This window comes from Pelodiscus sinensis, chromosome 16 (genome assembly GCF_049634645.1).
Source record: "Pelodiscus sinensis isolate JC-2024 chromosome 16, ASM4963464v1, whole genome shotgun sequence".
Lineage (NCBI taxonomy): Eukaryota > Metazoa > Chordata > Testudines > Trionychidae > Pelodiscus > Pelodiscus sinensis.
The window spans coordinates 14,831,652-14,846,652 of record NC_134726.1 but is presented as its reverse complement, the minus strand read 5'-3'; the positions used below and the strand labels follow the sequence as shown (position 1 = coordinate 14,846,652).

Genomic DNA, 15,001 nt, shown 5'->3' with positions numbered 1-15,001 from the left:
AGCAGCTCAGTACAACGCATCCCCATCGCCCCTTCCCCGTGGCGCTGTGGAGAGGAGTTAAAAGGCTGTGAGGTGGCACAATAAGCTTTGCTCCAAAAGAACACCCCCCCCCCCGCATCAGCAGCGTAGCGAAGAGGGAGTTGGGGGGGGGCAGTTGCCTCTGGGCACTACGCTAGGGGGGTGCGGGCTGGGGTGGGAGTGCACAGCCCCATGCAGCGAGCCTGGCACTGGCAGGCCACTTGCTTCGAGGCAGGGCAGGCACTTCAAAGGTAGGGTTACTGCCTGGCTGGGGGGGGAGGGGCATTGGCTGCGGGTCTGGGGGAGACCTGGGGGGTGCTTATAATTTTTTTAAAGGGGTACTTTATAAAAAAAAACCTTGAGACGCTGATTTACACCATTTACTTAATCTGCTAGGTTCTCTCTATTGGTGTTTAAGTTGGATCTTATTTTCTTCTTGTTTCTTGCTCCATTAGTGAAGTTGTTAATCCTGATTTGTGACATCAGTTATGTTGCCAAAATGTATCTGAAGTCATAAATGCAACATGATGGTTTTACTTCAGGATCAAGGAGAAAGAGAATATGGTGTGAATAGGAGAAAATAGGTACAGGTTGAACCTCTCTCATCCGGCAACATCCCTGGTCTGGCAGGACCAAAAGTGTTGCTAGACCAGAGAGCCCTGACCCCAGAGCTTGTGTGGGGCTGGGAGTGGAGCCGGTCTGGTCAGCGACAGCTTGCATTGTCAGTGACTGGGGGGCAGGGAGCCCTTGGAACAGGTGCCGCTGTGCTGGGAGCAGGGCACCCCAGGAGCACAGCCAGGCAGGTGAGCCAGAGAAGGTCAAGCCTCCAGGTACTCCCGGAGCAGCAGCCAGGAGGGGAGCCCCAGGAGAGCCCGAACACCTGACCTCCCTTTGTCCCGCAAATTCCCTTGTTTGGGACCACTCCCATCCCGAGGGTGCTGGACTAGTGAGGTTCAACCTGTAGCCTGAAAAAACACATATTTGAAATATAAGAGAGGAAGGAGGTACATTTATTATCAAAAGTCTCCTTGAGCAAGAAACTGTTAAAATGTTTTAAAATTGTATTGGTTTGAGTGTGTCATGTCTGCATATGATGAGTCAAACTGCAAACATAATCTTTTGTAAACACTAACTTTTCTTACAGTGTTCTTCTGTACTGTTTGTTAAAGCTGTTTTATTTCAACCTATGAATATATCAAACACTCTGCTCCAGCGTTCAGACGAAAGCCACACACATTAACCAAGTTACATCATGTAAGAATTTCCTGTGTGAACTGTCGCTGTGGTTGTTGAAATGCAAGCTGCATTTAATATTTCACAAAACATGAGTTTTAGATATTTTTAGGAAATATGACAGTTCTTTCATCAGCCATGATCGGGGTCTTTAATGTTATTGACTCTGTTTTATAGTAACGATGATCAGTCACAGTGCAGTGCTCTAACTTACATTGCAGAGAATGTTAGTATTGCAAAGCACTTTTTTTCAGTCTGACTCATTAGCAAATCATCAACCTTTCATAAGGGAAGAGCTAGCTTTTGCATTAAATGTAACACAGTAGACGTGGAGAGTTTGCTGGTACTTTTTTATTTAAAAATAAATCTTTAGTAGATTAATATCTACTATGAGATAAGGGATCTTTCGGAAAAGGCTTTATTTTCCGAAAGGTCCGCGTCTAGACTGGCGCTTTTTTCCGGCAAAGCTCCGTGCCGAAAAAAAGCGGCAGTCATTTTTATGCTAATGAAGCAGAGGAGATTTAAATCCCCGCTTTATTAGCAATTGCGATACGTCTAATTTGCATCCCTTTTACGAAAAAAGGATGCAATCTAGACGTAGCCTCTGGGTTTGGAAGGGTTTCTATTTGGGTTAATTATCAAAATAATAAACCTTTCACTTTTAGAAAGCTTTATTCTCTCTCATTTTCAAATATAAAATTGGGAATCTAAAAAACTGTAATGTACCGTGTACTCTGAAATGTACATGTATATATTTTTCTGAGCTTCTGAATTCAGTAAAATTAAACAATATATGTGTAGGCAGTGTGTAAAGATACCTTTAATTACAATAAAAATTAACCAAAGAGTCAGTGAAGTAGATAGTCATCTACCAGGATTCCTGATTTTTGGCCATAATGAATTGTTTTTGTGCTCCATCTCCACCATACTCCTCAAAATTCTCAATTAATTTAGGCAGGGAAACTAGGTTGCCTTTGTTTTTAAAGAGAAGTCTGCCTTTCTCACCAACTTGCATGATCTTGGTGTTAAGAGCAATGAATTTGTTGTACTTCACTGTTGAGCTTTTACTTTAGGGAATCTGTGGATATAGGAAAGGTGGTGGATGTGATATACCTTGACTTTAGCAAGACATTCGATATGGTCTCCCAAAGTGATCTTGCCAGCAAGCTAAGGAAGTACAGATTGGATAAATGGACTGTAAGGTGGAAAGAAAGTTGGCTACATTGTCGGGCTCAGTAGGTAGTGATCAACAGTCTGGCTGGAAGTGGGTATCAAGCAGAGTGCCTCAGGAGTCAGTACTGGGTCTGGTTTTGTTCAACATTTTTATTAATGACTTGGATGAGGGGATGAATTGCACCCTCAACAAGTTCACAGATGACACTAAGCTGGTGGGAGGGATAGGTAGATACTTAGGAGGGCAGGGTCCAGAGTGACCAAGACAAATTGGAGGATTGGGCCAAAAGAAATCTGATGAGGTTCAACAAGGACAAGTGCAGAGTCCTGCACTTGGGACAGAAGAATCCCAAGCACTGCTACAGGCTGGGGACCGAATGGCTAAGTAGTAGTTCTGCAGAAAAGGACCTGGGGATTACAGTAGATGACAAGCTGGATATGAGTCAACAGTAGGCCCTTGTAGCCAAGAAGGCTAATGGCATATTGGGGTGCATTACGAGGACTGTGAGAAGATCTAGGGAAATGATTATTCCCCTTTATTTGGCACTGCTGAGGCAACATCCGGAGTATTGAACCCAATTCTGGGCTCCCCATTACAGAAGGGATATGGATGCATTAGAGCAGCGGTTCCCAACCGCCATCTGCAGTCCGCTGCCAGGCCACAAACTGCTGGCTGCCAGGCCATGGTGGCTGTCGGACTTCAAGCCAGATGTTCCCAGCAGCTCACCTCTAGCAGCTGTGGTGGCTCGGGGGTGGCAGCAAGAGGCTTCCTCCCCACTCTGCGCTTGGGGAAACGCACTTGGGGAGGGAAAGGGCTCAAAGAAGGAGGGAGGCGGAGCAAGAGATGCTTTCCCAAGGCTTCCTTCTCCCTCCTGCTCGGGTGGCTGCTTTTGCCAGCAGCAGCACTGGGGCTGAGGTGGTAGCAGGAGGAGGCGGAGCAGGAGGCACTGGCTGGTGCTCCATGCTTCTCCCCCTCTCCCCAACCCATGTGGGTGCAAGACGCGCTGGGGAGGAAAGGGGTGCTAAGGAGGAGGGCCGCTCTCCCTGCCCACATGGCAGTAACAGCTATGCTCCGTCCGGTGAGTGCGGGGGTGGGTAGGGTGGAAGTAAATGGGGGGATGGGAGTCACAGGGGAAGAGGGTGTTGGCATGGACTATAGGGGTCAGAGGTTAAAGGGTCAAAGAGCATAGAAGTGGGGAGTCAAAGGGTGGTATTAGGCAGTTGGAGCTAGGAGGACTGGCAACATTTTATTTGCATATTTATTATTTGCAAAATCAATAGGCAAATATGTAAATAAATGTTACTAGTCCACCAAATGTTTGTGAATGGGTTTGACAGTCTGCGCCATAAAAAGGGGTGGGAACCACTGCATTGGAGAAAGTCCAGTGGAGGGCAACCAAAATGATTAGGGGGCTGCAGCACTTGACTTATGAGGTGAGGCTGAGGGATTTGAGCTTACCGAAGAGAAGAGTGAGGGGGGATTTGATAGCAGCCTTTAACTACCTGTAGGGGTTTTCAAAGAGAATGGTGTGAGGCTGTTCTCAGTGGTGGCTGATGACAGAACAAGGAGCAATGGTCTCAAGTTGCAATAGGGGAGGTCTAGGTTGGATATTTTACTAGGAGAGTGGTGAAGTACTGGAATGGGTTACCTAGGGAAGCTGTGGACTCTCCATCCCTAGAGGTTTTAAGTCCCATTTTGACAAAGCCCTGACTAGGATGATTTTTTTGGGATTGGTCCTGCTTTGGGCAGGGGGTTGGACTCAATGATCTCCTGAGGTCTCTCCCAATTGTTTGATTCTGTGATCTGAAGCTTCTAACTTTTGTATTTTATGGTAATAAGACTTTTATCCTTAGTTCAGCAAAACTTACTAAGCATGATAAACATTCTGGTTTATCTGTTCCTTTCATGGAACAGGCAGCTAAATAGAATTAGGAGTTTTTTACTGTTTTGGTTTAGGGAGCTGTATAAGGTATAGCACGCCTATCATTTAGACATCTTTGAAACATCCACGTCTGTTTTGGGGTTTGGTTTTGTTTTTAACTTCCTGGTCTGAACATAGATTGTGCTGATTGATTCAATACTAGGACTGGGCTAGTGTTCTTTTTTCTGAATAGTAAGTACATTTTGGTTGTATTCCACATAAAGTGCTTTTATCCATCTTACTTTGATTAATTTACAGCCAGGCTACCCGCTCAGTACTTACTGGGAGTGATCAATATGAGTTTATCCAATGTGATGGATCACACTGTGTACATCAGTGTTTCTTAAACCTTTTAAGACCAAGGAACACCAAACAATATTTTTTTTTTTTTACGAGGAACACCAAGGATTTTTTTGTTAAGCAAAAAGAAAAAAAAGGTTAGGGGAAAAAGGGTCGGGGGAAAGTTACTGATGGGGGGGGGGAAGGGTCAGGGGAAAGTTACTGAGAAAAAAAAATTGCCTGCCCCTTTAAGAGCAGCCATTTTGAATTCTGTTGTTCTCCGCTGCACATCTCCGATTGCCTGTCGGCACACCAGTGTGCCACAGAACACAGTTTAAGAAACACTGGTGTACATATTACCTGCTGTGAATCTGGTTACTGATTTGGCAAAAAAGGGATTTTGTAGAAAAGAGTGTAGCAAGTGTTTTTTTATAAATCCCTGAACTTGGGTGGAAGGATTATAATCAGGGTGCGACAATTAGGGCAATCTACTTGCCTGTGGTGAGTAGATTTTAGCCCAGCACGGCACTGCAGAGTGATCAGCGCATGCACAGCACGGTCTGCGCATGCGCAGCGTGCCAAACCGCGCGGCTGGCGAGCGAGGCTCACCCCCACTTGTCAAACCCTGATTATAATCGTGGTTGGAGTTATTTGCTGAGTATACACAAGTTTTTTCTTTGCTCTGCGAAGTTCTGTAGCATAAGATAGCGAGTCCCATGTTCAGTTCTCCTTACCACCTTTAACATTGTTTGATTCAAACCTGAGATTAGTTGAGGCTGACAGGATTTTGCTAGTTAATACATAAAAGTGTACATCATGTTCAATACTTGTTTTAAGTACAGGTTTCCTGATTAGAATTGTGGAAATATGATAGCTTTGCACTAATTTCCAGTAGGTAGTGATAAGTTAATTTTTATCTGGAAACTTCATAGTATGATATCTATTATAAGGGAAACAGTACACATTATACTGGATAAAGTTTTTATTTTGTTACCACCATAATGGTTGAATTAGGGCAGACTCATATAAAATTAATTGCATCTATCCAGAAAAATCATTGTTCTGTAGTGAAAGATTGTTTTATTTTCATATCAAAAGTGAAAAAAGCTAAATTGGAGGGGGTGGAGGCAGAAAGGTGTATTGTATATTATTTTTCCATTCAAAAATGTTTCTTTAGACACTAAAACCCACTAATTACTTCTGCATTTGATTTAACTTTGTAAAAATGTACGTTTTGTGAAGCCCTTTATATTGGTCTCAGAGGGATAGCCATGTTAGTCTGTAACTTAAAAAACAATAATGGTCCCGTAGCACCTGAGAGACTAATGAAATTTATTTATATTACTATTTATATGTTTTTGTTAGCCTTTAAGGTGCTACAAGACCATTGTCATTGGTTTTTAAGTTCCCTTATATTGGGTCTATTTTGAAATCTAAATGTGCTATTTTGTGGGGAGCCCTCAGTTTAAAAACCCATCTGAGAGAGTACAATATGACGATGATTGTTGTTGAGCATTTTTGATTGAAATGATGTACGGGGACTGAGTACTGCATATTCCAGTAATTTGTTTAGGGCAAGGACAGGAGTAGGAAAGAATCTTTCTCTTCAGCTGAGAAATATATTCTTAAGAGCATTTATTCTTAAGAGGATGCTTTCTCTACTCATTAATACTGTGTAATATACAGAGTAAGGCCTTTCATACCTTTTGCTTTAAAATAGAAAGTATGAGTGGTAGCTTCTCTAAATCTATGGCTTCAAAACTAAACTAAAAAAGACAGTCTTCTGTCACTAATACTGCCCCACAACAGGACTCTGGCCGTCATCATCAATGCTTTGGACACCTAGCTCTTAAATCTCAGATTCTTACAAAGCAGAAAGGAAAGGTCTGATTTTCTTTAGCGGGGCCTTTCATCTGGTTTCTGTTATAGTATGTAAGGGTCAGTATTTTATGACTGAAGATTAACTGGTTACTTAACACATAAGAGTAACTAAATTTTCTGTAGAAACCCTTCATTATTCTCTAAATAAAAGGAAAGCTTTATTCTTCCTGACATTTAACCTGTTTTCTTATGGCTCCATATATATTTATTTAGTATCCACCAGGACTATTACACAACTCTTTCCTGTACGTAAGCTGGTTTAGCATTTTGTTCCTTTTCATGACTCTAAAAGTGAGGCAGGGGCTAGTTACTTGCGATCTGTTCTAGAGGTATGGAAAAGAGTAGCTTTTAAAAGCTGTTTTATCTCTTGGATTTAATAAACTGTTCAACCAGGAGAAAAGATGATTGGTGTAAACCCTGGTCCATATTCTGTTCTTTTACCCTCTAATGCAGGCAGATTCCCTAGATTTGGAATGTATGCTTCTGGGGCTCAAGTTCTGCTCAGTTATACTGTGCTTAAAGCACTGTACTTAAAAATACGAGGTATTGAGGGAAATGTGACCTCCGGCAGTTAGGACGGTTCCCTAGCTCAGCTTAAGGTACCTGGACTCCAGCTACATTATCTCTGTAGCCAGAATTGGACATGTTAAGCTGACTTTCCTTGTAGCGCAGACCTGTATTGAGAGGTAAAATATTATCTCTGTTCCTTAAACTTGTTGTAGTACCACTGCAGGGTGAATGTGTGGGGGAAACTTATCAAATGGAGTAAGTTTGAATAGTTTAAACTTAGCAGTAATGCACACTGAAAAGGGGTATGTCTGATGCACTTGAACCTGTTTGTCGTGCCATGTGTCTACAATTTCATTCACTGGTTAAATGTTTGCTTTAGTAGTGTCCAGGCTTCAAAATGAAGTTATGGCTTGTACTTCACAGTAGGGTATCATAAAGTAAGCCCAAGCTCTGTGTAGGAGCAGGTTTACCTCTGTCACTGAATGAAAGAGCAATAATTCTTCCCTAGGAATACTTGCTTCAGAAATAAGGTGTAGAAGTTTTCTGGTAGCATACAAACTTTACTTAGTGATTTGGCAAACTAATATACGCTTTTATGATGCAATGTCTTTTTCCCCAAGACCAAATTTTCAAATGGGTATTTCTATGACAGGAAATTCTATGACAGGAAACTTTAACAAACTACAGATCTTATGCTTCAAAAGCATTTAAGCAGAAAGTTGCCTTTAGATGCAAGACTCACGGTCAGCTCATGGACACTAAATTTTTTAAAAATTGGTATTGCAAATTAAAGATGTCAACACCCTGTATAGTCTAGTAGCACCTTAAAAACTAACAAAACATATAGATTGTATCATGAGCTTTCGTGGTCCAGATCCAAAAATAAATAAGGGAAGGGGGTGGGGAGGAACTTTTAATACTCCAGTCATCTGGAGAAGTGGGTTATGCCCATGAAAGCTCATGATACCATCAACATGTTTTGATAGTCTTTAACGTGCTACCAGACTATTTGTTGTTTTTTAAGTTTATCCTGTACAGACTAACTTGGCTACCTCTCTGAAGTAATTTAAATGTGTATTTTTATAGGAAGGACAAAAGTGTGAAGTTTCCTGAAGATTTTTCAGTTACTCTTCCTAATCTGCTTAAGTTCATTTTGCATTACTCACGTTTACCATCAGCTGCACTTGACTCAGAACCCTGCACTAAAGAATGTCCACAGAGAGAGAGAAAATTACAAGAAGAGCATATCTCCCACTTAAAGAGTGAGATTCAGAAATTGAGATCAGAAGTCAGTGCACTACATCAGGCTCAAGATCAGCTGAAAGCCCAACTTTCTGAAGCCAGAAGAGAAGAACATAAACTACAGCAGCAGAAGCTTACACTGGAAAAGCAACACAGTATCCTTCAGCTCCACAGTGAACAGTTACAGGCACTGTATGAACAGAAGAACAGAGAATTAGAAGAAATGGCTGAAAAGCTTCAAGAATTAGCAGATGCATCAGAAAATCTCCTTACGGAGAATGCTTTACTAAAAGTCCTGGTAGCATCAATAAAGGGGAAGCTAGAGAACAAAGATGAAACTAAGAAATCCATTCAGTCAGATGAGATTCTTCCCAACCACAATACTGGTCCTGTTCTAACTGCTATAGACGGATTACATGAAAGAGAAAGGCTTGATATTTCCAACATTGATTCCACAGTGACTGAGCATAAAGAAAACAGGACAGAATAAGTGCTTATGCTATAAGGAAGTGGGCATGGGAAATCAGGAATGACACTGTATTGGGAAGGTATTTATGCAAATTTTATTTGTTGTAAATAAAATCTTTTCCAATTGTCTAGAAAAAAAATCAAACCAGAACATTTCCATAATACTTCAAACAATTTACCAGATCTTGAAACCTAAATGGAGATATGGAAAACACTTTCTATTTTACTATTGCACTAATGTGATAGCCATTGTATTAATTTAACTTAGGTTAAAAATAGTAAATTCCCAGGGGCAGCAAAACAAAGCATCTTCTACAAAAGGACCAATTTTTGCACTGGCTTCCTCCCAAGTCTCCCAGAGGAAGAGTTCATTTAGGAACAGTGACAATTTATACTTTTTTAAGAAACAGCTGAAGTTAGCCATCTTCACCTGCATGTTGCCTTTGTTTACAGAATTGACTGGAAATGCTGAATGTGTCTTTAGTAAACTTGAATGAAATGTCAAATGGTTAAAATATTCTGTCATTCCAGTTGAAGGAGTTCAGCAACTTTGCGTAACACTTTTACATGCTCCACAATTAACCATTAACTGCCTTTAAATTCTAAGTAAAGGAACAGTTTTTCATAGATATTTCATTATTGGTAAAAAAGTAGATAGAAAAATCTTATTCATTCTCCTTATACATCCCGTTAGCCTTCCCCCACACAAAAAACAGGGAGAGGAGAATAAGGTTTGGCATCCCAAACAGTCTATTAACTGCCACCTTGGGTGCAGTTAAGAATTATGTGTGCATGAACAGGCCAGTGTCTCAAATAGACTGAAAACCACTGAACTACCAAGTTTATAGCTTCCTACAGGATGCTAATTTTCATTTTTCAAACTATGGGTCACATAATGTCAGACACTGGGCTACCTTGTTGTAGGATGACCCAGTGACTAGTGGCGGTTATAAGGCAGGCTTCCTGTCTGTCCTGATGCTGCAAACTATGCTGCATCCTAGAAGTGGCCAACAGCAGGTCAGGCTCCTGGGGGACAGGAGACAAGGGGCTCCATACACTGCCCCCACCCTGAGCACTGGCGTCCTACTCTCATTGGCCAATTCCTGATCTGTGTCTGCAGGCAAAAGTAGTGTGCAGAGCCGCTTGTATGCCTCCACCTGGGAACCAGACCTGCTTCTGGCTGCTTCCAAGGCAGTGTGGTCTGTGGTGCCAAGAGAGGCAGCAAGCAATAGCACCCCCACTTCACCTTTGACCAGGATCCACTGGAAGTAGGCCCATACCCAACCAAGAGCATGATCCCCTCCTGTACCCCCGATCTCTCATTCCAGCCCCTCCACTGGGTCAAAAGATATAATTATGTTGGGGCATGCGCATCAATTTTTTTCAACGAGGTTTTGAGAAAAAAATGCTTGAAAGCTTAGTTCATGAGTGAACTATCATTTGTTTGCACACCGCTATGGCCAGCTAAGAATAAATAGTGTAGTTATTCCCAATGTAATTCACACCACTGTTTAGCGTAACTGTTGCCCCACACAGATGGTGGTGGGTGAACTTTCACATAATCTACACTGTGGTTCTCAATTTTTTGTGCTGGTGATCCCTTTCACATAGCAAGCCTTAGAGTGCAATTCCCTCCTCCCCTAAAATTAAAAACACATTCTTTATATTTCGCACTATATTACAACTGTTGGTGGTATAGCAGGATTTCGGGTGGAGGCTGACAGCTTGTGACCCCCCCCCCCCCCAAAGGCAGTGTTTGTCAAACTGTACTTCGCAGAGTTTTCTCCAGGGGCTCCACAAGGTTGACAAACTGGAAACATCTATAGATACAACACATACAATCAGTGGAACGCTAGGGCTCTGCATAAATATTTACACATGTAAAGGGCTCCAGTGCCCAAAAAGTTTGAGAACCGCTGCCCTAAGGAATCAACTGTCAACCTGAGAACCCCTTACCATTTATTTAGACACCCCCATCCACCCTCCCTCTGTTTGCAGGAGAGTTTAGTTTAAGTTAAAGGAATTTCTTAGCTCCGTGTGAACTGGATCTGGCAAATGCTGGTAGTTAGGGAAATATGCAGCCCTAAAAATAGGAAATCTAGAACATTTTAACCACAGCTAAATGATTGTTCAGAACCAGTGGTATTGTTTACAGTCTGTCATTTTTCCACTGAAAGTACCTGTTACAGGGTTTTCTGTAGTAAAGACAAGGGAAAGGCTGAAAAAGGAGGGGCCCTTGATGTGAAGGTACTTTAGTTTGCACTAAATGTTGTTTAAAAACCCTCCCCCAGCCCCAAATGAACTTTTCATCTCCCTCTACCCCTTCCCCAAAATGTAGTTAGCTGTTACAAGACAGATTTCAGCCTGCCCTGTAAGTTAAGAAATGGAGAAAAAACCCTATCTACAAAATACATTACTGTAGACAAGCTGGTATCTAGACTAAAAAGTTTGTACAGTTGGCTATTTAGTTTCATGTTTACATATGCCCTAGCTGATAGGTACACATGTAAAACAGTGGTTATGGGGAAATAAAGAGGAAGAGTTACATTAATGCCAGTTCTAGTGAAAACACCACATGCTTACTAACAGGAGGGAAAGATCTGCTCTACTGCTATTTTTAATTCCATTGGAAACCTTCTGGACCACACATGAAGTAGCCATCATTAGTTTCCGGACTGGAAGCTGTTAAAATGGCAGTTTCCTTGCAGTTAGCTACATGGCTAGGGCAATCACAGTATTTGCTGCTCACAGCATATCTACACCCTAAAGGAAGAGAGGTACTGTTCCTTCCTTATAACCCCTATCCTTTCTGCCTCGGTCATCTTACTGAGATTATATTATACACCTGCATTTAAGAACACTGATTTAAAAAACAAACAAACAAAAACCACCATTGTCTATTGTTGTGCACTCAAAGCTTGTTTCTGCTATGATGTTCTAGCTGCAGGTTTGGTTTTGAAGGTCTGGCATCCCATCCATCATCATGTGACTCAGAAGTTGCAATGTGTGTTACTAAGAATAACTTCATACCACTTCCATATGCTGGATAACAAAAAGAGAACTCCTGGCAGCCTATTTACAGTTCACAGTTAGGTAGTTTACATTACAGTAGTAGTTCCATCAAAATAGGCTCAGCTAAACATTCAAGTAACAAAAATGCTATTAGTCTTTTCATGCCAGCATATCCCTTTGTGTCCATTGCCAGCAATGGACTTTATACCAGAGAAGTCACCTCTTAGTACTAAGGAGTTACAATACAGAATTGGTGGATAGTGTAGTTTCTCAGTGCATGCAGTGGGCAAACCAACAAAATCATAACTTAAGTTTTATCTCAAGATGTTTTCAGAGAGCAGAATGTATGTCATTCCTTCACAGTATCAGTTCTGCTATTTAGACAAATGTAGTCCAAATACTCATCTGTGCTTCCAGAAGTTAGCTATGAACTTCTGCGCCATTAGGCGTCAACTTTGCTTTTCTCTCTACACATGGTCCTTTAGCAGAATACTGCACCAAAAGGAAAGGCTCTTTGGTTTCTCCTTCTCCCACAATGCTCTCTTCGTCTTCAGACTGGCTGATCCGTTGCAGACGCAGGTAACACCAGCAGCCCAATATCAAGGCACCAAGAGCAGCTATAGCAATCAGAATGACTATTACAGTCACCACTCCAGTGGTGGGGCTGTGATCCATAATAGACATGGTCAGTATTCAGATCAATTTTCAGATCTTAAAGATGGTTCTTCAGTCCTTAATAAGAGTTTTGAGATATCTGAATCTGCATCTTGGAACTCTGAAATACAGAAATAAGACATGTAATGTAATTGCACAGGGATATTACAATTTTACCTTGTTCAGTAACTAGCTTTACAGATTTAAACCACCCTACCCTCTTACCCATTTTTTGGTTTTGTTCATTTGTTTGTTTGGAAAAAAGTCAGCTTTTATACAAAAGCCTTTCAACTTGAAAACTTTGCCCCATCATTTTGCTTTAGCTTTGATTTGTAGGTTACAGAATGATGCATTTCCTACTGTACCAAAGTTTATGTACGACTCAAAAGAACATTATCCTGAATTTATGTATCAGTGTTGAAAGCACAAGGTGAGGTATTAGTGGTGTTTGCTACACATCAGCAAGTCTCAAGAGCGAACAAGAGGATTGCCTTCTGATGTGCCTATGGACAATGAGTGGGGGGGGGGGGGGAAGACTGATCCTGGAGTACCTCAACGTGACTGATATTTGCTTGAAGCCTCATGCCATCAGTAGTGAAACATCCTTGGAATTTCTAAATGTTGTAATTTCTAAACTGAAAGGTTTGCAGCCCAGATGGAGGGAAATTCCACATTAGACCTTGTCATAGCAGAGGAACTGATCACACAACTGCCATTCTACCCTGCATTAAAGAACCTCAAACGCTCTGACAGTCTGAGCCTCGGTCCATTGACTCTGGCTTTCCGAGCTAAGAGCAGTGCAGATGCTTGATTGCAGGCTCTAGCCTGAGTTCTGAGACTCAGACCCATGTAATGCAGAGAGCCCAGAACAGCTACACTACAATTATTAGCCCCGAGCCAACCAAATAATAAAAAGCACAAGCTGTAGATTCAGCACAATCAGATTATTTATACTGAGTCTACCCAGCACACTATGGCTGTATCTACACTGCCTGCTTCTTGCGCAAGAACTCTTGTGCAACATCACGTCCACACTGCCATGTGCGAGATGTGCTTTTGTGCAAGAGCATACATGGTAGTGTGGACACTGTCTTGCGCAAGAAAGCTCTGATGGCCATTGTAGCCATAGGGGTTTCTTGCACATCCACACTGCCCTCTTGCGCAAGAGTTCTTGCACAAGAGAGCTTACACCTGTTAGAAAAGAGCGTAGCTCTTGTGCAAGAAGCCCTCCCCTACCACGCTTTACTGTAAATCTTCTTGCGCAAGAGCGGGTAGGCAGTGTGGACGCTCTGTGGAAGAATGGCCATTCTTGCACAATAACTCACTAGTGTAGACATAGCCTACGTGTTTTAATCTGGCTGCACGTAAGTGCCTATCTGGGAACACAGAAGGAAAGCCAGACTTTAACAGCAGGTGGCACAAAGTCAGCGAGTATGAAAATCGTGCACAACAGCCTCTACAGTTTGGTTACGTGGGCAGAAGGATGACACTACTACCCAGCTGCTAAATAAAATGTCTTACTTGTCAAATTACTTCATTCCTTCAAACTAGGGTGCCCCACTGCAGTACCAACAGAAACTTTGTTTACCTCTGCCACAGCTGGTCAGTCCCCACTGGGGACTCTCTTGTGCATTTCAAAGGAGGCACCCGCGTGCAGTCCAGAATAAGTGGGACTTCCCTACTGGTCCCGAGCTGTACCCAGAGTTCTGCATTCCTCCTTCAAAATGTACAAGAGCCCCAACAGGTGCTCTTGTACATTTCGAAGGAGGAATGCGGAAGTGCCTATCGACTAGCTGACTAGTCAAAGGAGATTCCATCAACTAATCAATTAACTGCATTTTAACATCCTTACTGCAGTCTGGCAAAAATGGAAGAGGGTCTTTACTTCAAGCTTCCCTCCCTGTTGCTCTAGAGGAGCAAAATAGAGAGTTAAAACTAAAGCTGAAGAGTTTATAAGGGACGGATGAAACATGGATTAGAGGTTTTTTGGGTATTGCTCTTAAACCTACCCAGACTAATCAGCAGTAGCAAAGAGAAAAATGTCTATCCTGACACACGTCAGGACACCTTATTTAAGAGAATGCCCTTTGAAGATTTTTAAATAAGTTTCCATTCATTTGCTATACCATAGATCTTTTGTCCCAGCTGATGGGTAAATTTATTTAGGCTTCTCATGCTCTGCAGCTGTCAGATCAGAAAAAAAAATCCAACAAGGACTCATGAATTTAGAGGTAAGGCTGAGGCTTTTTGGATATGTCCGCACTGTTGTAGAAGCAAGTCTCCCAACCTGGGTAGACAGATTAGTACTTGCTTTACTCAAGCTACAGACCTCAGATATTGGCCAATATCCATGCTGCTGGAGGAAGCTACTAGCTCAGGGCTCAGCAAGGTGTAAAGGCTGGTAGGAGGAAAGGGAGAAGCTAACATTCCAAAGTCACTGGAAAGCATCAAGGGCTGAAGCTGTCAGGAGAGCAAGTCTCTACCCTTCACCAGAGAAAGCTGGTCCCTAGAATACCACTTGGTGGGGAGAAGCATGTAGATTGCCTGGCTGCTTCATAGAGCTCCGCTTTAAGCAGAACATGTTACACACATAGACTCTCTGGCTCCTG

At 42.2% G+C, this 15,001-nt stretch overlaps 2 protein-coding genes across 4 annotated transcripts in view; one reads left to right on the top strand and one right to left on the bottom strand.

Annotated features, from left to right (window-relative positions):
- The window catches only part of TXNDC11 (thioredoxin domain containing 11), a 103,374-nt gene extending 94,248 nt beyond the window's left edge, over nucleotides 1-9,126 (top strand). For all 3 annotated transcript variants that reach the window (XM_025190141.2, XM_006134121.3, XM_075899326.1), the window contains one exon: nucleotides 8,103-9,126. In XM_025190141.2, coding sequence (XP_025045926.2) covers nucleotides 8,103-8,748 — 646 coding nt within the window. In that variant the 3' untranslated portion in view covers nucleotides 8,749-9,126. The remainder of the gene's footprint in view (nucleotides 1-8,102) is intronic.
- On the bottom strand, nucleotides 8,799-12,422 carry SNN (stannin). Its single transcript, XM_025190144.2, has one exon. It carries the CDS (start codon nucleotides 12,420-12,422, stop codon nucleotides 12,159-12,161), a length of 264 nt encoding a protein of 87 aa, XP_025045929.1. The 3' UTR covers nucleotides 8,799-12,158.
- Between the last annotated feature and the right edge of the window lie 2,579 nt (nucleotides 12,423-15,001).